This window comes from Lynx rufus, unplaced genomic scaffold (assembly GCF_022079265.1).
Source record: "Lynx rufus isolate CCGP_SWC_20201006 ecotype Redwood Valley unplaced genomic scaffold, mLynRuf1.p SCAF_21, whole genome shotgun sequence".
NCBI lineage: Eukaryota > Metazoa > Chordata > Mammalia > Carnivora > Felidae > Lynx > Lynx rufus.
The window spans coordinates 22,750,590-22,771,387 of NW_025814836.1; the positions used below are offsets into that span (position 1 = coordinate 22,750,590).

Sequence of the window (20,798 nt, forward strand, 5' to 3'; positions counted from 1 at the left end):
GAAATTATACTAAATTAATGGTTCTCAAGCTAGGGTCCCTAGGCATCTCAGTTTACATGAAGATAATGAAAAAGGATCTGTAAGCCATTTCTAACTTTTAAAAAGCCTAAAAAAATCATGTTGATCTATGTTAAGATTGCACAGACTAACTAAAACATCAAGCCTCTTTGTCTTAGGCTAGAATTACAAGTGAAAATAAAATGTATGAATTCTTAAATATCATTTGGTTTGATAGCTGAAGAAAATTTCTAAATATAGTATGCTACTATAATTTATAATAAGAAAATATTTGGTATTCATGCCTATTTCTGGCACAGGGCTCCTAAGTGATAAAGGAATTTGGAATTTCCTAAGTGATAAAGGTGTCCTGTTTATGTTAATAAGGTAACTTCTGGAAAGCACCTAAAGATGGGGGCCGGTTGCCAGGAAAAACAACCATTCAATCAGAGGATCAGAACTTTCAGTCCCACCCCAGATCTCCGGAAAAACCCAACAGGACAGGGTTTGGGAGCTTCCAGGTTAATGGAGATGGGAGAGAGTGGCCTGACTGGAAAGGGCATAAAAGCTCCATGCCCTTTCCCCTTTCCTTGCCCTGTGCATCCTTTTACAGCAAGCTGGTAATCTAGTAAGTACAATGTTCTTCTAGAGAGTTCTGTAAGCCCTTCTAGCAAATTAATCGAACCCAAGGAGGGTGTCATGGGAACCTCTGATCTACAGCCAGCCAGTCAGAAGCACAGGTGACAGACAACCTGGACTTGTGAGTGCTGTCATGTCTATCTATCTCCAGGTAGGTGGCGTCAGAACGGAGTTAAATTTGTGGGACACCTGCTCGTTTGTGGGACACCACAGAGAACTGAGCTAACTGCTAGGTGGTGTCGGGGAAAGAACAGACAAATTGGAATTGGGTGTCAGAATCGTACATGAAAACCAAGGGCAGGGAGAGAGCTGGGTAGAAACCAAGGAGTCCAAAAGTTCTAAGAGTTTTTACGGGTTGCTAGGAGCTTTCTTACAGTACCATATGGTGGACACCTGGCAACTCTTACCAGTGTCAATAAAGAGACTGACAACAAGACCTACAGGATGGTTACGCAAAAATCCAGTGCGAATTCTCTACTGGCTGCCATCATTAGCTGACTACACATACCTGGATGAGGTCCAAGATTCCAAGTTCACTCTCGGATGAATCCACACAAAACACAAAGTACAGTGTAGCATAGTGCCGATAGATCAGTTTGTAGTCGGAGCCACCGATCAAACTGTGGAAAATGGGAAACATTTAAATGGCTATATCCTAACTAAACACATCTCCAAGAAACCCTGTGTCAAAGAATGAGAACGGTCTCAACAGAAAGGGGAGGATGGGCCAAACAATAGGCCATTTCTCGCAGGGGACCAGCAACCAAGTTTGGCAGAGATGCCTAAAGCCACTTGACCTCACCTTTTCTTCTGCCATCTTCCCAGGAACCAAACCTCTAGATGAAGCACAACCAAGCAACAGCTTCCAAACGGAAGTGGGACTCTTCCTGGGCAGCTCAGGCACCCACCCGACACTTGAGGAAACAGCGATGAAGGCCACCCAATAGTAGACGTGTGGGTAGAAAACTGAAACCCATCGTTTACCTTCCACCTTCCAAGAAGTTACAGATGTTGTCATCTCGCTTGAGAACTAGATGGAAGGTCTCTCGGACAATCTGCTGTTGAATTTCTTCTGGCTGTGGAATAAAATAAATAAAGTGACTCAGTGGGGAGGTCTGAAAAACTACATTCCATGGATGGGGATACACAGGGAGAGAAATGCTTCCAAGCAGGGAATTATCGGAACATTTGGTACCAGTTTTCAGAAAAAATAAAAAATGATGAGTAAAGAAAAAATAAAAGGGAAATCTATGGAAAAATAGATTAAGACTCAGTTATAGGAATTAAGATAGGGTATATTTACCTAGATATCTAGTCACTAACCATTATTGTCCTGATAGGTAAGGTGATACTTCCTTATAGTTAACAACCAAGGAAATGAGAACTGATAAACTCTCCTAAAAGATCAAAGAATAACTAGAAGAGCAGTCCTGGAATATTTTGTCTTCCCCTAGAAAACATCTATGCCAATGTCAATAGGTCTAACCCTTCAAGGAGGTCAAGATGTAATCATGTAATTTTGTTTTTAAAAACCGAATTTTCCATCTTTTGCACTGACAATACGGTATAATGGGGTGTTACTGAGGAAGACAGAAAAAATTCTATTTACAGATTAGAATTTGGAATAGAGTTATACTTTTTTTTTAACTACTATATACAAGAAAGCTCAACTGTAATAACATCTCTTGATAACTTACACTGACTTCTATTTATACAGAGGAGGTTCACAGTAAGTATGGTTTTAAAAAAGGATGATGGCAGGAAGAAACTAATCATTAAGACAAAAGTAATAAAAACCTGTAGACCAGTGACCTGGGAATGTTATCAAAATACAGGTTCCAATTTAGTAGGTTTGGGGTAAGTCCTGAGACTGTATCTCATTCCAGGTGATACCAAAGCTGCTGGTTTGGAGATCACACTTTGAGTAGCAAAGCTTAAGAAAATCTTCAGACCAGACTTGCCCTTAGAGTCAGAAACTAGACTGAAGTAACATTAATGCCTTCTTTCTACAGCACTGAATTTGTTTGAAATCACCAGTTATTTTAAAAGAAAGAGAACCAAACAAGATGTCATTGTGAAATTACTTTTCAGAACTTTGGCTCAACATGGACATACAGTGGCCCTCTGTTATTTACTGAATGAATGAAGACTAGTCACTGTAAGTCTGAGTACGCCAGGATGCTGTAAAGGATTAACTCTGCGTACTTGGAAACAGAAAACATGCTAAGCATCAGCACTTTTTTAAACTGACCAAAACAGCTTTCAAACCAAACAAAGCCTTTTACCTGACCCTAGGTGGAAGTGGCCACAGAGGGAAAGTGGTATGAAACAGTAAAGCTAACTAATTTCTGATTTCAACAAAAAGACGGACTACCACTTGCTTCCAAGCCTCAAGTACTTTAACAGTCCCGCATATCTTTTAGTACTCTGCAGTTTTCAAGGTCAATTTTCACTCATGGGCTAACGTGGTTCTCATAAAACTCCTATGTTCTCTAAAAGTTTACAAAAGGCGAATAAGAACACGCAAAGATGTTCATTAGAGGAATGGAAAATTAAAACCACAGTGAGAACCCACTTTATACCCATTATAGTATTTTTATTCAAAAAGATAATAACAAGTGTTGATAGAGAGGTGGACAAATTGGAACTCCTATACATTGCTGATGGGAATGTGAAATGGTGCAGCCACTGTGGAAAACAGTTTGCCAATTCCTCCAAAGGTTCACCATAAAGTTACCTTATGACCCAGCAATTCTACTCCTAGATTTATAACCAGGAGAAATGAAAATATGTGCACAGAAACACTTGTACATGAATGTTGATGGCAGCATTCTTCACAAGAGCCACAGGTAGAAACATCAGCTGATGGGCAATCGAAATGTGGTATATCCATACAATGGAATTTAACTTGGCAATAAAGAAGAATGAAGCATGAATACATGCCACAAGTGGGATTAACCTTAAAAACATACCAAGTGAAAGAGGCCACATATTGAATACCATTTATATCAAATGTCCAGAATAGGCAAACTGGGAGAAGCAGAAAGTAGACTAGTGGTCGCCTAGGGCTAAAGGAGCTGAAGAAGAAATTGGGAACAAGTGCTAATGGGTAGTGGTTTCTTTTTGCGGAAATGGAAATGTTCTAAAATTGACGGTGGGGATGGTTCCACAACTTTGCAAATGTACTAAAATCCACTGAAGTGTATGCTTTAAATAGGTGAACGACATGTAGGTGATTTATTTCTCAATAAAAACCTAAAAAAGAAAAAAAAAGAAAAATTCACACACACACAAATGGAAATACAAACTAAATGGTTGTAGTGAATGATCGTATTTTTATCTGGAAATAATTATTAAATGTAATCTAGCTTAAAAACTCTATGAAAAGGTAAATTTATTTTGTTCATTCCTATTTGACACACACACACACACACACACAAAGGGAAGTAACACAGGGTCAACAGACACAGGGGTTAAAAAAAAAAAAAAAAAAAAAGGTGAGCTGAGGCCCGAACAGGAGTTTTCTGACTTTTAACCCTCTTGCGTTTCACCGATAATGTATGTAACATTTCTGAAACCTCGCCGCGAAAAAATACAACGCTGGGGGTCAGGAGACAAAGAATGATGTTTGTTTTCCCAGAGGAGTTTTTGGGGAAACTCAAATTTCCGTGATCGTTTATGGAGCCCTCACGCGGCAGCCTTTATAATTTCTCACCGTTTCCCACTTGGAAGCTGACTTTCTTCAACTCTACAGAAGGAAGGGTATCCAGTCCCTGGGCAGTCCCACCCAGCACTGAAGCAAAATAATCCCAAGAAAGCACGTTTCCAGATCTTTGGGCTAAAGCAAAAACTTTAATAAGCTGCATATTACTTCCTACTCGTACGACCAACAAGATTAAAGGGGCTTAGATGGGTGAAGTTTTCAATGGGGCACACCCCCCCCAACCGTCCTTTAGAGAGCCCCGAGACGCAAGGAGAAATGTCACTAAACGGCAGAGAGATGCAGGGGTCCAGGAAGGGTTGAGCGGGGGTGGGACGTGAGGCCCGACGCCGACCCCGGTCCCGCAAGGAGGGTGACGGGTGCGAGGGTCACGCCCGGTGCGGGAGCCCGAGGTGGGGAGACGGCAGGTGGGGCCGGAGGGAGGGAGGGGGGCGCGGACGCTCTGGAGGGACGTGACGAGGCTGGGCCGCACTCACGAAACGCTGGTAGAAGCGGACCAGCCGCGGCTTCCCGTGGTTGTTGAAAACCAGAATCGCTTGAATCATCTTTGCCGGCCACGTTCCTTTCAGCGCCGGCGGCCCCCACAAAGCACCTACTTCCGCCACAACACGGCCACTTCCGCTTGGTGCGCTGCTGAGCGCGGCCGGCGGAAACGTGCCCCGGCGCCCAAGGGGCCCGGCCGCGAAGAGTCCGGCTTCCCGGCACCCCCAGGAGAAAGCGCCAGGGTGGGCTAGTGGGGAGGGGGCGGGGGTCGGGCCGCTGCGGACCCCGAGGCTGGGCAGCGTCGTCACCTCGGCTGGCACCGGTTTGCCAGTCAGGGGCTGGCCAGGGCGCGAACCCGGATCTCTTGCCGTTCGGCCGGCCGGACCGCTTGCTGCAGAATCTCGGGCGGAGCACGTCGGGAAAGCAGATCCCGAAGCCGAAGTCCCTGACGGCAGCCGCGCTCCCGGGCGACTGGGCGGCGGGGGGCTCCCTGTTTCCCCGTCTCCCCTTCTCCCCGTCCACGCGAAACGTGCAGTCCTGCCTCTCCCCTTAACACTTGCAGAACGGTTCGCAGCGTGGAGATACCAGCCTATTTAGCCGTTGCCCGCTTAGGGAACGTGAAGTTCATTTTTGATTTTCAGTACTATATACATAACAACGCTGCAGGCAATATTAATGCCTGCTGGTGCAAAAGGGCCGTTTCTCCACGGTAGGTAGCGAGTGGTGGAATTAAGGAATCTTCAGCGCAAATCCATGTGACGATCCCAAATTTGTAGATTTCCTTTCTTCTTTTAATGACTTGGGGTGAGGTGGAGCACGTCCCTTGTTGCAGCTATAGAGCTGCGAATCGGAATCACCTGTCCAGAGGACTGTTCCGCAGTGGGGAGCAAAAACCTTTACAATATGTAGAACATGAGGCCCAGCATTTGCAGTTTTGGAATTTATAATAAAAGGATTGTGGGATGTGTGAAAAGCCTCAAGAATGTACATCTCAGCAGTGTTAACTGCAGGGAAAAACGGGACACACACTAATCATTCCGAAACGAGATGATCCTTAAATGCATTGTTCTATCTGCACATGAGGAATATTAAATGGCCATTAAAAATAATGTGAGGGGCGCCTGGGTGGCCAAGTCATTTAAACCTCTGACTCTTGGTGTCTGCTTGGGTCATGATCTCAGTTTGTGGGTTCGAGCCCCGTGTCCGGCTCCGCGCTGAGTGTGGAGCCTGCTTGGGATTCTCTCTCCCTCTCGCTGCCCCACCCCTGCTCATGCTGTCTCCGTCTCTCTCAAAATAAATAAACTTAAAAAATAATAATGTTGTGAAAGGTTTATGGGATAGATAAATGTTCATGACATATCTAAGTGAAAAGATCGCATAAAGTATGTACATGGATACCCCACTTTGTAAAAGACTGTAAGTAGATACACTAAAATAGAAATAATAATTGTGTCTCATGGAATGGCAGCATCACAAAGGATTCTGCACGGGCCACAGTAACAACACTGCCCTGGTTGAACCCTAGCTCTGTTGACCACCTGGGCCCCTCCGGCAAGTGTCTTCATCTGTAGAACAGGCGTGGTATCAGTTTCATTTACTGTAATACTAGACTTTTTTCTACTTGAAAAAAAAACTATTCTCCTTAGACGGTTATAAACACAGAATTAGTTACTGTTTGTCACCACGTGGAGCATGGCATGTAACTGAGTTACTACACAAGCGATTTCAAAAACGGTGGTTAAATTGTATGTTTTTCATTTTTTGAATTTTCTAAAATACAAGAGTCTTACTCTTGTAGCCAGATTTTTTTTTAACTTAAACCCAAAGGCAGTCAATGCGCACTGAAACTTGACAAAATGTTTCAAATGTTGAGGCAGAATATCAAAATTCTAAGACAAGAGTAATGAGGGGTACCTAGCTCTGCAAAACCTTAAAGCCTCCTATGATAGTTCAAATTGTCACTACAGGGAGACTTATTGAAATGTAATAACTTAGGTATAAAATAACTTTAGGGGCGCCTGGGTGGCTCAGTCAGTTAAGTGTTGAGCTTCCGACTTCGGCTCAGGTCATGATCTCATGGTTTATGGGTTCGAGCCCCATCGGGCTCTGTGCTGACAGCTCAGAACCTGGAGCCTGCTTCAGATTCTGTGTCTCCCTCTCTCTCTGCCCCTCCCCTGCTTGTGCTCTCTTTCTCTCTCAAGATAAATGAACATTTAGGGGCGACTGGGTGGCTCAGTCGGTTAAGCGTCCGACTTCAGCTCAGGTCACGATCTCGCGGTCCGTGAGTTCGAGCCCCGCATCAGGCTCTGTGCTGACAGATCGGAGCCTGGAGCCTGCTTTGGATTCTGGGTCTCCCTCTCTCTCTGCCCCTCCCCAGCCCGCACTCTCTCTCTCTCTCAAAAATAAATAAACGTTAAAAAAAATTTTTTAATAAAAAAATTTGTTTTATTTTTACCTGATCAAATATCATTTTTTAAAATGTTATCACACTCAATTGTGGCAGGGGAAGCATGAAAATGGGTCTCTCCTACATTGCTGGTGAAATTATAATTTAGAACAACCCTTTGGAAAGCAAATTTGATGATCTAAAAAGACCTTCACAAAAAAACTCCTAAATTCCCAGTAATCTGACTTGCGGGAATCTGTCCCTAAAGAAATAACCCCAAGATACAAAAATATGGCATGGTGGGGGTGGGGAAGAGAGGGCAGGAGGTGGGGTGGGGTGGGGGAAGCTGTATGGGTGAGACTGAGGGAACTATATAATCTAAAACAGTTGTATATAATTATATAACAGTATATAACCTAAAACATTAATTATTTTAGCTCCAAATAGGAATCAATTACCCCCAAACTGGGCAATGACAGAGCTATGAGAAGGCAGTCAATCTTAAAAAACAATGGTTATGAAGACTGTGTAGCAACATGGAAAGCGATCCTACAACACTAATGGAAAAAGGATTATGGAATTTTATGTGTAGGTATGGTATGACAGCAACCATGTCCAGAACTTGCATATTCCATGGGCGGGCCACTCCCCCACCTCCGCTCTGCAGGTGTTCTTCTGTTGCTGGGAAGTCCCTTTCCTCCTCCACCTGAATTTCTGTCCTGTCCGCTCCCGCCGTTATACACCAAACCACTCTAGCCCCGTCGCTGTGAAACTGTGGCAGCCCCAGTTGGATTCGTTACTCTCAGGTTCTCTGCAGTCAAGTGATCTTGGATATAAACAAATCGAATCTTATCACTCTCCCCAGAATCCCTGGCTTCCAGGAAATTAAGGATAAAGTCCCAAAGTACTTAATGTGATAAAGATGCCAAGGCTGACCTCCAGCCTCATCTCAAACGACTTCTACTCATTCTCTGAGCTCCAGCCACAAGGACCCTTCCCTTCCTCCCTTCCTTCCTCTCCTCCTTCCTTCCTCTCTACCCCTTCCCCTGCCCCCCCCCCCCGACACCAAAGCCATTTGTTGTCCAGGTCTTCCCCTATTGACACACTGGCCCTCCTTTTTTGGAATGGTGACCTGCCTATATGACCTTGCCATACCCTTTGGCCATGGTGCTTTGGGCAGCAGGATCCCTTCACAGGGTGCCTCTAGTCAATATCCCCAGTCCTCTTGCTGCTTAACCACTTCCCTGGCCATCCCCATGGTGGAGGTCCCAGCCAGCCCCATTCAGACACAGGATACCAGGGAGGCACCTTCTATAATGGTTGAGGTCAAAGGTCACAAGGATCTGAACTAAGAAAAGGGCAACAAGAACAGAAGAGATCTATGAGCAGTCCAGTGACCCATGACTTCAGGTGGCCCCAATGGAGCACTAATCCCAAACCTCACAGCCATATCATCGAGCCCTGGCTCAAATATGCAAGAAGGTAAATGAAAACTGGAATCAAGAGAATAACTGCTGGAGGCATAATATTACCTGCTCAACTGCTAATCAGTAGGACTGACTTCAGCCTGGGCAGGTCAGCAGTCAAGGATTTAGACAAGTTCCCTCAAGTCTAGGAATATAACCCTACTTTACAGGGCCAGGACTCCTCGGGCCCCTGTATTCAAGGTTCTTCTATAGGCCAAGGAAGCAAAGAACAGTGGACGGAACATAAGCTTTGCTTTGGACATCTCTGGATTTGAATTCTGGCTGTTTCACTTATTAGCTGTGACTCTGGGCCAGTTGCTTCAACCTCTCTGAAGCCCCCTTTCTTCCCTGTTACATACATGTGGAAGCAGAATAAGCCAGTAAAGAATAGAGTTTGAAATCTGAGTGCCTGGGTTTAAAGTCCTCTCTCCTCTATATACTATGGATGGAGCCTGTAAGTTTCAAAATCATACAAAAAAAAAAAAAAACGGGAATAATAATCACATGCACCTTAAACAATAATCACAGGTACCTCATGGGATTGCTGTGAAAAGTAAGTAAGATTTTGCCAGTGCTGAGCAAATATGTTTCCCCCACTATGCAAAAAGTACAGCAATCCTATGAAACTTTTTATAAACTGAAATGGTAGAAAGTGAAGAAACAATGGGAAATTTTTTGAGCATTCACTTAGGCTTTCCTGAAACCTTAGGGCGCATCTCGCTAACGCGTGCACATAATCGACTGAGATGAAGCAGGTGCTCATAGACAGTTCAAAGCTATGGGGGCTGGATGCCGAGTGTCATTCCCTGGGAAGGAGACTCATGGGGCCACTCTTGCTGCTTGGGGTGTGCCCAGCCTCTGTAACGGCTCGCTGCAAAACAAATGCTGAACACAACTTTCAGTTTTTGCCTTTTTTCACAAAAATGAAAACCCTCTTCAGATTGCTTTCGGTTAGCAAAAACAGGTACTAAGGTAGGTCTGTCATAAAAGCCAAGGGTCATAACACGAACTTTCTTAAAGCGGGGGACATCTGTACTAGCATCAGGAAGTGGGCTGTAATTATTACCACGGAAAGCATCTAGTGCTGTGTTTGATACATCAGGGGACTCGTCACCGCCCCCTCTTGTCCCCGAGACAAGCAGGACCCACATGCCACCACGTCTGTGCCCATTCTTGGGACGTGTAGAAGTCAATTCCACATCTCGTCACAGATCTGGGTGTGGGCCCACTACCCAGCAAGGAAATGTTCCTGATCAAAAGACACGGCTTCCTTCTTACAGGATCACCGCTCAGTTGGAAGACTGTTCACACCTGACGTAACCCAGTCAGCGGAAAGGAATCCTTTTCTGAAAATTTACTCATTCATAAAAAGTTCTCAAGGTACAAAAAATGAGGACAAAGATGTTATCAAAATGTGGCCCGGTAGAGTGAGTCTGAAAGGTAGGGATCAGGCAGCCATACCTGTGAATACGCTAGGCCTCCCAGAGAGCAGCCCCAGGAAAGCAGCCAGGGAGGTCAGGAGACAGGAGCCCCCCGTGTGGCAGAGAACCAGAGGGGGGATAAAGAATTGGCAGCTGTAGGGGAAGAAAAGGGCACATGGGGGAAAGGGAGGTATGAACGGGAGAGCAGAGGCTACACCACTGGGCACCGGGGAAAAGCGACAGGTGTGCAGGGAAGGCAAGAAATACGACAAGGACAGAGGAAGGAACACCTGAGCCACTCTGCATGCAGATGAGGGACATTCCCCAGGTCTACGCCAAGACCAAGTTCAATTCCTCTGACTGCCCCGGGGGGACCCACCCACTGCCTGCCTCTAGAAACAAGGCTGCCACTCAGGGCAAGGGCCACCATGAAAATACCTAGAGACGGGCCCTGCATGAGCCACAGCATGGGGCCCCCACTGCTCATGTCATGGTCTGGGATTTGGTTTTAGCAACGCTTATTCAAAGGGTATTCCGTGGCGGCTGTAGGGAAGAACCAGGTAAGCCGAGCTCCAGAGTAGACGTTGATGGAAGAAATTCTCAGCAGCGCTGGTGGGACCCAGAGGCGACCTCAGTCATCCTACGAGTTAAGTAAAGAGGTGTGAAGAGAGCACATTTCATGAAAGTCTTCTGCAAGGCATCAGACAAACAAGGGTTCAACCGAGTGGTACCAACGGGGCCCTCGGCCATCCTCCTTGGCTTTCCCTCATTAGAGCTGGCCCAAGGAGCTGGCCTGGCAGCCCTGATTATTTTTCATTCCGAGACTCCCTTTAGTAAGACAAAGGGGAATCCAGACCCTCTACTCTTCCTGCCCTGCTTTCTCTGGCAAATGTCATCATTCGCCATGGGTGAATAACCCATTTTTCAGTGACTTTGTTGTAAATGTTCAATTTGGGGCCTTTTGACATCAAACCTTCAGGTGAAATATGCTTCAGGAAAACACATCAACTGCGGATAGGCTAAGGATGGACTGGGGGCGGGGGGGTTGATCCTTGGCAGAAAAAAAAAAAAAAAAAATCTAGTAAGGACCAAGCCAGCCATTTTCCAGCCACTTTGGGCAGAGAGCCCAGAACGAAGGAGAAAAAAAAAAAAAAAAAAAAAAAGCTCATTCAGCTCAGCTGCCACAACATGGCTAATGTGTTCACTTGAAGTGATAATGTTTGGAGATGTAATGGCATCAGGTTTCCCTGGTTTCCCTGTGAATTCCATTCTTTCCAGCCCTTGCTTTTATCCATCTTTGGAACTTTCTTGTAGATTGGCCCAGTTCAGACCTACCGAAAAGAAAGGTCTCTCAGGTTGTCACCCTTCTTGCCTCGAAAGGAGTTTTCCCGAGGCTAACACATTCTCAGAAATTCCATGAACACCAAAGCTGGGGGGAGTAAAATTTATGCTGCCGTGTCCTTGTCCTACACCCAACCACAACCTACATGTACGAAGCTCCCGCCAAGAGATAAACCGTACCAATGCCAGACCCATAGACATCTCTCTTGACCTACCCACTCCTCGTCCTCTGCCCCGTCCCCCTGCTCTCGGATCTCCGCCGTGGCCTCCTCCGAAGACTTTTGGGCCATGATGTTGTCCGTCCAGGATGCTCCTGTCTTTCCATCACCAGCGAAATTACACTTGGTCACTGTTCCAGCCTCAAGTTTGGCTAATGACTCTGAAAGAAGGGAAGAAGTTGAACGGCTTGTCTTTCTAGAGTGGTAAAATAGTGGGGGGCCGGCCTGCTCTGCTGGGTACCCTAGGCCCGGGTTAAACCACTGCTCTCTTCAGTGCCCTCAGGGAGGCCCTGAGTGGGACCCCCAAGGCACTAAATAGGAGAGGTCACCCTAGGGAACCACGGGATTGGGCGGCACCCCAGGATCCAGAGTGTCTAGGCTGCTGGCCCCGGGGCACTTGTCCGGAGACTTAGGAAGAAGTCTCGGGAATAAGCAGACCTGGCCCACTCGCGTGGGTTCTCAGCAGCGGGGGTGGAGGAGCCCTAAACAGGAGGCCGGGAACCGCTATGGGCCACGGGGACACGAGACCACGTGAGGGCTGCACCGCTCACCCAGGAAGGGGCCGTCGCCTCGGGTTTTCAGCCGTACCCCGATCCCCAGCTCGAGCTCCATCGCCCCCATCTCTGACTCGGGCATCCAGAACGCCACCGTCTGGTCGGGGGTGAGGCTCTCCGTCAGCGCAAGCAGTTCTGGCTTTTGTACCAGGCTCTTCAGCGCCTCGGGCGTGAGTCTGTCCGTGTCCCCCGCAGCTTCCACCTCTGCAGGCACACAGCACAGGAGGGTCACAGCAAGCACTCAGGGAGGGTCTTTTGGGAGCCAGGGGAGACCTGAGTGTCTGACGTGCCCACAACCACCTGAAGGCAGGGCTGTGCGTGCCCGCGGTGCCAGGAGTCATCGAGGCTGTCCTGGCAGGTGACTCCCGGCCCCGGAAGACTTCCGGCTCCGGTCCCTCTGGAGCCAGGCTGCCTGCTGCACATCTGCTCACAAGCCACGTGAGCCCGTGCAAAGGTGACTTAACCTCTCTGTGCCTGACAACGAGGGATAAAAAGGGTACCTAATGACAGGGTGGACATGAGGTGTAAACGAAATGACACCCGTGAAGCACTTAGCACAGAGTCTGGCGCGTGGTAAACCCCCAATGAGCGTAAATGTTTTCATTATCCCTTTTTTTTACGCGGGAGAAAACGACGGCTTAGAGAGGTTAGGTGATCTGCCCAAGGTCACACAGCTGGTCAGCGGAGGAGGCAGGGTCCAAACCCTCTACAAAATTCTGCCTCCGCACGGATTCCCCCCTGCCTAGACAGGGTTCTTCTCCCCAGGCTCTCAGGGTCTCCTGGCTGGGCTGGGGTCTGCGGAAGGAGCAGCGAACTACGGGGTCCACATACTCTCCCCTGGCCGGCTCACCCCAACCCCGGCAGAGCTCGGAGGCTCGGGGGGGGATCCCAACAGCCTCACCTACCTGCCCTGAATGTCCCAAATCTGCAGATCCCGGGTCGGGTCCGGCGGGGGGCGTGGGGTGGGATGAGGTGGTGGTCCGAGACTGAGAAGCGAGGCCTCACGGGGCTGGGAGGACTCACAGGCCCCAAGAGCCCAGGAAGGTGCGCACAGCCACCCCAGCTCAGCAACCCGGCGCGGGCCGGCAGGCTGGCCTCTCCACGCCGAGAGCCAGGGGCAGCGAGAGTAGCCCAACGGCCGTGGAGGCCGGACCCTGTTCCATTCAGGGTGTAAAACCTTGCCAGGTTCCCCAGACGTCGCACTCCCACCAAGGGCTTTCGAACTGCTCCTGGTTCCTCAGCCCTCACCCCGCCCAACGTCCCTCAGACAGACCACCTCTCACCTCCACTCCCCAAGGTCACGGAAGCCCCAGGTGGGGTTGCTCACCCTGCCACCGCCCTGTCAACTTACCGATAAGCACAAGAAACCTCTCCTCCTTCTCTTCCGTTTCCCTCTCAGAGGACCAAGTGTCCCTCTCCTGCCTCGAGCCAGCGTTCCTCCATCTGGGCTCTAGATCCCACCCCTCTCCGTCCTCGGGCACCTGGGTCTCCTGCTCTACACTGGATCTTACCTTAATGCCTTCCTGAATTCTGGCTTTGACACCCACTACTCCAGACCCCCCTCTCCCCAAGTCACTGGGAGCACTTCACTGTGAGCCCACCGGGTGCTCCACAGTCCTGGCCTTGCTGGGCCTTAGGCAGCACCTGACCCCATTGCTACCCCCCCTCAGAGAGACACATGCTCCCTACTTCCCTCAGACCTCTGCAGGGGTCCCTCCTCTGGTTCCTAGTGGGCTCTTTCCCGGCCTCCCAGGTGACTCCATATCCACGCTCACAGCTTCCGTACTCGCAACGTGTGACGGGCCCTAAACGTGTGCCATCAGCCCCGCCTGCTTCCTGGGTTCCAGAATTGTGCCTCCAAGGCCCCAGCGGGCATCATCCTCTACCTAGAGGTGCAACCACGTGTCCCAGACAGAACTCTTCTCCTCACACCTGCCTGAGCCCAAACCCCAGGGTCGTCCCTGACCCCTCCCTCACTCTCCCCGTCTCCAAACACTGAGGCCGCTGTGCCTCCTCTGTCCCGAGTCTCTCCAGTCCCTGCATCCTCACTGACAGGCCCTTAATCTGGCCACCACAGCCTCCTAACAGGCCTGCTGGTCGCCCCCTGGGATTTTTGTTAAGTTTACTTATTTTTATTATTATTATTATTTTTTTTTAGGAATCTCTACACCCAACATGGGGCTTGAACTCACGGTCCCGAGATCAAGAGTCACATGCTCTTCTGACTGAGCTAGCCAGGCACCCCTCCCCCCCCGGGAGGGGATTTGTTTATTTTTTTTAAGTTTATTTATTTATTTTGAGAGAGAGAGAGAGAGAAAGAGCATACTCGAGCAGGGAAGGGGCAGAGAGAGAGGGAGAGAGAGACAATCCCAAGCAAGCTCTGCACTGTCAGTCAGTGCAGAGCCCAATGTGGGGCTCAAACTCACGAACTGTGACATCACGGCCTAAGCTGAAGTCGGATGCTTAACCCACTGAGCCACCCAGGTGCTCCCCGCTCCACCCCGGGATTTTTTAAAACCGTTCTAATCACATCCCTGCCCTACTTGAAACCACTCACAACAGGACTCCCTTGCATTCTCGATCAGGTGTCCTTCTGGGGCCCTTCCCCACCTGGCCCCTGCCTCCCTAAAGGCTTCTCCTCACCTGCATCAGGAGCCCCCAGTTCCCAGCATGCTTTGGCCTGCAACCCCCTCCTGCAACACCTTTCCAAACCCCAGCACCCTGCTGATTCCTGCTTTCCTTTCAGCTTTTCGCACTGGTGTTTCCCCCTCCAGGCCGGCCCCCGACCGTGCCTGCCTGGGCCCAGAGCCCCTCCTCTGTCCTGTCCATCTCCTCTAAGGGACTGAGGACATCTCGAATGCAGCTCCAAATCTTGTTTGTCCCTGTGGACCCTGGACCCTGGCATGTGGCTCAGGGCCTGGCAGAGGGTAGATGCTCATGAAATATTCAGAGAATGAACGGACAACTGAAACTATGAATGAATAAACTGATAGAGGGATGGAAGGATTCTCACTCAACCTCCAAACCTTCTTCCACAGACAGCAAAGCGGTCCCTGTAGAGCCACAGTTGGAAAGAGGAAGGAGGTCCAAGGGCCTAAGAATCATATGGAATTTGGGCAGGAAGATGAAGGCTGCCAGGGGCCTGGCCTGGGCTCTGCACAAAGGCAGTGAGAGCCCAGAGCCAGGTTCTCGGACGCCTCTGCCAGACTGCAGGAGTCAGGCCAGCCAGGCCCCTGGGATTGAGGTGGGGCACTGGGGATCCTCTGAGTGAATGAGGGGCAGGAGGAGTCCGGCCAGCAGGCCCCCAGGCCAGACATAGACTCCAAGGCTGAGCGGACACTCATTAGGGACCAAGAGACACAGCAAGGCCACAGGCTGGGAGGGCCCTAAGGGAGGAAGGACGGAAGATACCTACTGTAGGACGACATGAGGAAGCCCGTGTTCACCTTCTTGGTGGCACTGAAGTTGGGCTCGATTTCGTTTCCCTTGGGGTCGAACTTCCGGCGATGGATGCGACTGGGCCGGATGTAGAGCACGTAGTAGCGCTCCTGGGGCCGGAGACAGGGAGGGCGCCGTTTCACTCCCCCCACCCTCCAACACACACACTCCCCACAGGGCTCCACTGCGAGCCCCCCAACCTCCCCCTCCACCCCGAATCCCATCTCAGCTCCCAAAGATATTCCAGTTGGGCAGATGCCCCGCCCCCCCCATATTCGCTCATTTATCCAATCACATGCTCAGTACGCACCTGCCTCACATAACGAAGCATGTGTGCTCCTTGCGGCCACGAGACGGCAGGCCCCCCCGCCTGACCCCAAAGTCCCCACACGGCCAGAGACAGAAAGCACATACAGAAAACCATAACCCAAGCACCGAGGACCCCAAATACCACGATGCAGGAGTGGAGGAGGGCAAGGGTCATAGAAAGGGCACTGAAAGTTCCGAGGGAGGGCGGCCATTATGCCACTTCCGACACGTGTTGGACCTGGGGCTAATCCCTCCTAGCCTCAGTTTCCCCTGTTGCGTGGGGACAACGTGCTGTCTACTTTCAGAAACGCGGCAAGGGTTCGATGAGATACTAGAGACGCAAGCACAGTGTAAAACGTAAAGGGTGCTGCAAATGCTGTTTGCCAGCTACTCTGGCCAAAGCGGGTGGGTCACATGCTCCTGGCCACTGGAGACGAGGAATCCACCTCTTGGCAAGGTCTCAAAGCATGGAGAAACCTGCAGCTTCCGGGGAAAAGGGAGTAGGGAGAATATTAAAAGCCTGGGACAGGTACGAAATAAAAGTCAAGGTCTGGTGCGCATGTCTGAGCAACAGAGGATAGTCAGAGGCCTCGTGGGAGCCCAGGCTGGGAAAGCAAGTAGCACCAGTTTGAAATGGGCCTTGAGTTGGTATTTGGAGTTTGGACTTTACCTGATAGACAAGAAGGAATCCCAAAAGGTTTGTGTGTGTGTGTGTGTGTGTGTGTGTGTGTGTGTGTTTTAAATATTCTTCAACGTTTATTTACTTTTTGAGAGAGAGAGAGAGAGAGAGAGAGAGAGAGAGAGAGTGGGGGAGGGGCAGAGAGAGAGAAGGAAACACAGAATCCGAAGCAGGCTCCAGGCTCCGAGCTGTCAGCACAGAGCCCGACATGGGGCTCGAACTCACAAACTGTGAGATCATGACCTGAGCCGAAGTCAGATGCTTAACTGACTGAGCCACCCAGGCACCCCATGAGGGAATCCCGAAAGGTTTTTGAACAGCAGTGAGACCCTCCAATATGTCTTTCAGGAAACAAGTGACCGGCAGGGCAAGAATGAGCGTCGGGGGCAGCTGGAAGGTTTGATGAGGACAGGCTAATTTTCTGAGGCCCCATTCGCCTAAGGCCAGTAGAAAGAGGAAGGGGAGGGGTGGGAAGGGATGGCCAAGGTAGAAGGACCAACAGGACCAGGCACTGCTTCCCGGGGGGAGGCTGGAGGAAGAGACAGTAGAGGTGTGCAGGGGTCTAGTGCATTATCATTAGAAGGGAGAACTCAGAGAAGGCAAGTGTGGGCAGGGCTGACAGAATGCTCTGCCCCAAGGGCAGCAGAGGGAGGCCGGTCCCACATCAGCCTAGAGCTACTGCTGGCCCTGCCGGGCAGGCTGGCTGGGGGCTCCGGACTGCTGTGTCCACCCTGCTGGCTGGCACCCTAAGGAGGGGGGTGGATGCAGCAAAACACTTCTTGGGTGAAACTGGTGCCGAGCTGGGAGCGGAGGCTTTTCCCGGGGCTGCAGGGCAGCGGCGGGCTCTGAGCCCCTGGGACGAGCTCAGCTTTAGAGAACAAGGAGATAAGGTGGTCAGCACACCGAGTGGGGCTGTTAGAAAGGGGGTGGAAATTCAAAACTAGGGCTCAGGAAAGACACGGGCAAGTACCGGAGGGTGAGCAGTGGGTGTGTCTGTGGACACCTGAGATGGCGTGGTGATGGAGGGCACGACCCCAAGGGTGTGAGGGGGCAAGCGGACAAGGGCACGGACATGGGAACTGAAGCCCCAGGCGGGGTCAGCAATGCAGACTTAATGTGGAGGCTGGACAAAGGCCCAGAACACAGCTACCCTCCTCCCACCCCAACGTCCCTGCCTGTATGCACGAGGAGGCCCAGGTCCACAGCAGTGACCTGCTTTCTAAAAACCCCACATTCCAAAGTGCCCAGCCACACACAGTGCTGCTCAAAGACGAGCGAGCCCAGGCCAAGAGAGCCACCACTTTGCAAATGGAGAACTTTAGGTCTCCTTCCAACAACAAACTCCACCAGTACATTTTCAATGATTCAGGGGCGCCTGGGTGGCTCAGTTAAGTGTCCGACTTCAGTTCAGGTCACGAACTCACGGTTTATGAGTTCGAGCCCCGCGTCGGGCTCTGTGCTGACAGCTCAGAGCCTGGAGCCTGCTTCGGATTCTGTTCCTTCCTCTCTCTCTGCCCCTCCCCCACCTCTCTCTCGCAAAAAGAAACATTAAAAAACAATTAAAATGAATCAATTCCAAAAAATTCAAAGGTGACATGACCTCCCAGGAACAAACCTGGTCCCCAAAAGGGGAAGGTCACTGCTGACCCATCAGGCCCCAGGGCAGTGGGAGCTACCAGACCACTTCCAGAAGCCAGGAATCTGGGCCCTTGGCCCTCCCAGAAAACAGAGCCCCTCATCCTGCCCACCCAGCGAGGCTCCCAGCCCTTTAAACAGAAGCAATGGGACCTCTTTGGAGCACCTTCCAGCCCACACAGCACCCACAGCCTCAGTCCTGAACCGGTCACCTCACCCCTTCCTGCTCTCAACCCTCCCAATCCGAGCCCCAAACACTCACCACTGGGGTCAGTGCTGATCTGTGTCCTCAGCAGGAACCCAGGCCCCGTCATCTGTCCTCTGCCCAATGCCAAAGTCACCTTTCCACTCAGTGGTCCCTTTCGGCTGCTATCTCCCCACCCACTCCCCACCTGCCCTGTGAGCCCCTCCCGGGAGGAACCGGACCCCAAAGCTCAGCACTGATGTAGTCAAGCACCGGGAGATCTGCCGGTGGGTGAGGACCATGAAGGCAGCGCCCTGCTAGTGTCCCCAGGAAAGCATCCTCACCTTCCTGCCACGGGCATCCAAGATGCTGTGCCGAGACACGTCCACCAGTTCTCCCTCCAGCAGGACGCCATTTCCCCTGGGGATGGAAAGAAGGGATCGGCTGGTTGTGTCAGTCCTCAGGGAAGAGGCGTAAGTTCAACGGCCCAGGGCAGAGTGTGCACTGGGATAGAAGCAAGGCCCACAAGTGTCTCCTATTCACCTGACTCCCAAACGCTGGGGCACTGCCCAGAGAGTAGAAGGGACCTCCTCAAGGCTGCAAGACCAAGCTGTGGCCCCTCCTGCAAGGGGTTACTGTAACCAGAGCCTCAGTCTTCCTATCTACAAAACGGGAGAATAGCCACCTCACTCTGAGTCTTGTGATGATGATGACAAAAGATCATGTGAGTGAAAGTGCTAAACTATTAAGCGCTTACCAAATAGAAAGGATTTTACTTCTTTATTTAATCAAACTTGAGGGAGGGGTCTAAGCTGCTGTAAAGTATCTTCCCTTTTCACCTGTTTTAAAACACTTTCTATTCCTCTTGTCATCCATACGCACTTAGAGGTGGCGAAACCCCAAACCAGAAGTTTTATGACTAGCCCAAGATCGTGGGGTCCCTCGCAGAGAGTTCCTAGTTCCCCGCTTCTAGTCTTCACAAAACCTGGGGTTTCCCTTTTAGAGCCACAGAAATGGGAGAGGGCGGGGACACGGGAAGGAATGGGGGAAACTCTATCACCTGCCCCTACCGACCCCTCACCTCCAGATTCCTTAGTGTTTGTACCTGCTGCTGGCATGGTCCACGTGTTCTCAAAACCTCTGCGTGGGTGACCGCAGGGCCTCGCCTCCACCCCATCCAGATCCCGATCCCACACGCGCCTCCAGGCAGGCATTGCCCTCCCGCGGCCGCGCCACGCCAGCTCCCCCGCGCCGTTGGGATCGCTCCACGCCTTCGTCCCTTCCGGGGCGGGAAGTGCGGCGGGCGGCCTGAGCCAAGGCCCGCGGGCAGGGCGGCGAGGCAAGTGGCTGGGAGTTTTACAGTCGCGACAGGCAGGGGTAGAGACAAAGGTCGGTGCTTTCGAGCTCCGTTTGGGAGTCGGATCGAGACCCTCTCCCGACGCTACGGGGCGGGGGGCAGTGGGGAATTTTAAGCCGATCTGTGTTCTAAGGGTGCGCTCTGCTTGCAGGGCGGAGGGGAGCGCTGGGGGCGGGGGGCGGTGGCGGGTGGCTTTGGCCAGGTCTGCCTCCCCTCCCACCCGCACCCGGACCGCGGTCCCCTCCCCAATCCCGAAGCCCGGGTTCTAAACCGGGGCCGGAGGCGGCCCGAGAGGCAGGGGCAGAGCGCGGCGGGCCTACCCCTGGTGGGCGGCGGGGTCCCAGGCCCCCGGCAGCCGCGCGCTCCGCACCGCCTTGTTCCGGAGGGCGCTGTCGTGGTAGATGCGGCTCATGATGCGCACGGCCCCTGCGTCCGCAGGCCCGGCGCTCGGAGGCGGCGCGCGGGGTCGCGGGCTCGGCGCCGGGAGCGCGGAGAGCGCGCGCGGGGCCGCAATTCCCAGTCGCCGAGCCGGGAAGGGCGCGGCCCCGGGCGGGATTTAAAGGGGCCGAGCCCATTCCTGCCGCGGGACGGCGCGCGCGGGGAGGTGGGCTTCCGGGAAGACCCTCGGCTGGGGCCTTAGCGTGGGCAGGGTGGAAAGCCACGTCCTCCTCTTTCCCTCCCTCTTTCGCGTGGCTAGAGGGAGACCCCCCCCCGCCCCAACACACGCACAAAGGGGGAAACTGAGGCCCAGAGATCCTATAGGATCAGCTCCGGAAGCAGCAGGAATGGGGAAAAGAGAACAGCTCTCGGGGATGGCGGGCTGGTCGGCACAGAAGCTCCCGCAGTGGCTGCGGAAAGGGTTCCGGGGATCTGTGCTTAGTTTTAGGTCAGAGCAAGGGCACATGGAGGTTTGTGCCCCAACTGTGTAAGGTTGGCCAAGTTTCTCACCCTCTCGGAGCTCATGCGTCCT

The 20,798-nt window shown here is 51.4% G+C and overlaps 2 protein-coding genes across 4 annotated transcripts in view; both read right to left on the reverse strand.

Annotated features, from left to right (window-relative positions):
* The window catches only part of AP3S2 (adaptor related protein complex 3 subunit sigma 2), a 58,124-nt gene extending 53,167 nt beyond the window's left edge, over positions 1–4,957 (reverse strand). For all 3 annotated transcript variants that reach the window (XR_006963391.1, XM_047086544.1, XM_047086543.1), the window contains exons 1-3: positions 4,834–4,957; positions 1,621–1,712; positions 1,145–1,256 (exon numbers count right to left, since the gene is read on the reverse strand). Coding sequence is in view for 2 of the 3 variants with exons in the window: in XM_047086544.1 (XP_046942500.1) it covers positions 1,145–1,256; positions 1,621–1,712; positions 4,834–4,902 (273 nt within the window). In the remaining variant the exon portion in view is untranslated. The remainder of the gene's footprint in view (positions 1–1,144; positions 1,257–1,620; positions 1,713–4,833) is intronic.
* On the reverse strand, positions 4,950–20,240 carry ARPIN (actin related protein 2/3 complex inhibitor). Its single transcript, XM_047086613.1, has 6 exons — positions 20,149–20,240; positions 18,816–18,891; positions 15,642–15,774; positions 12,224–12,430; positions 11,670–11,833; positions 4,950–5,087 (listed from the first exon to the last, which is right to left on the reverse strand). The coding sequence occupies exons 1-6, from the start codon at positions 20,238–20,240 to the stop codon at positions 4,950–4,952; spliced, it is 810 nt and encodes a 269-aa protein (XP_046942569.1).
* Positions 20,241–20,798: the final 558 nt, after the last annotated feature.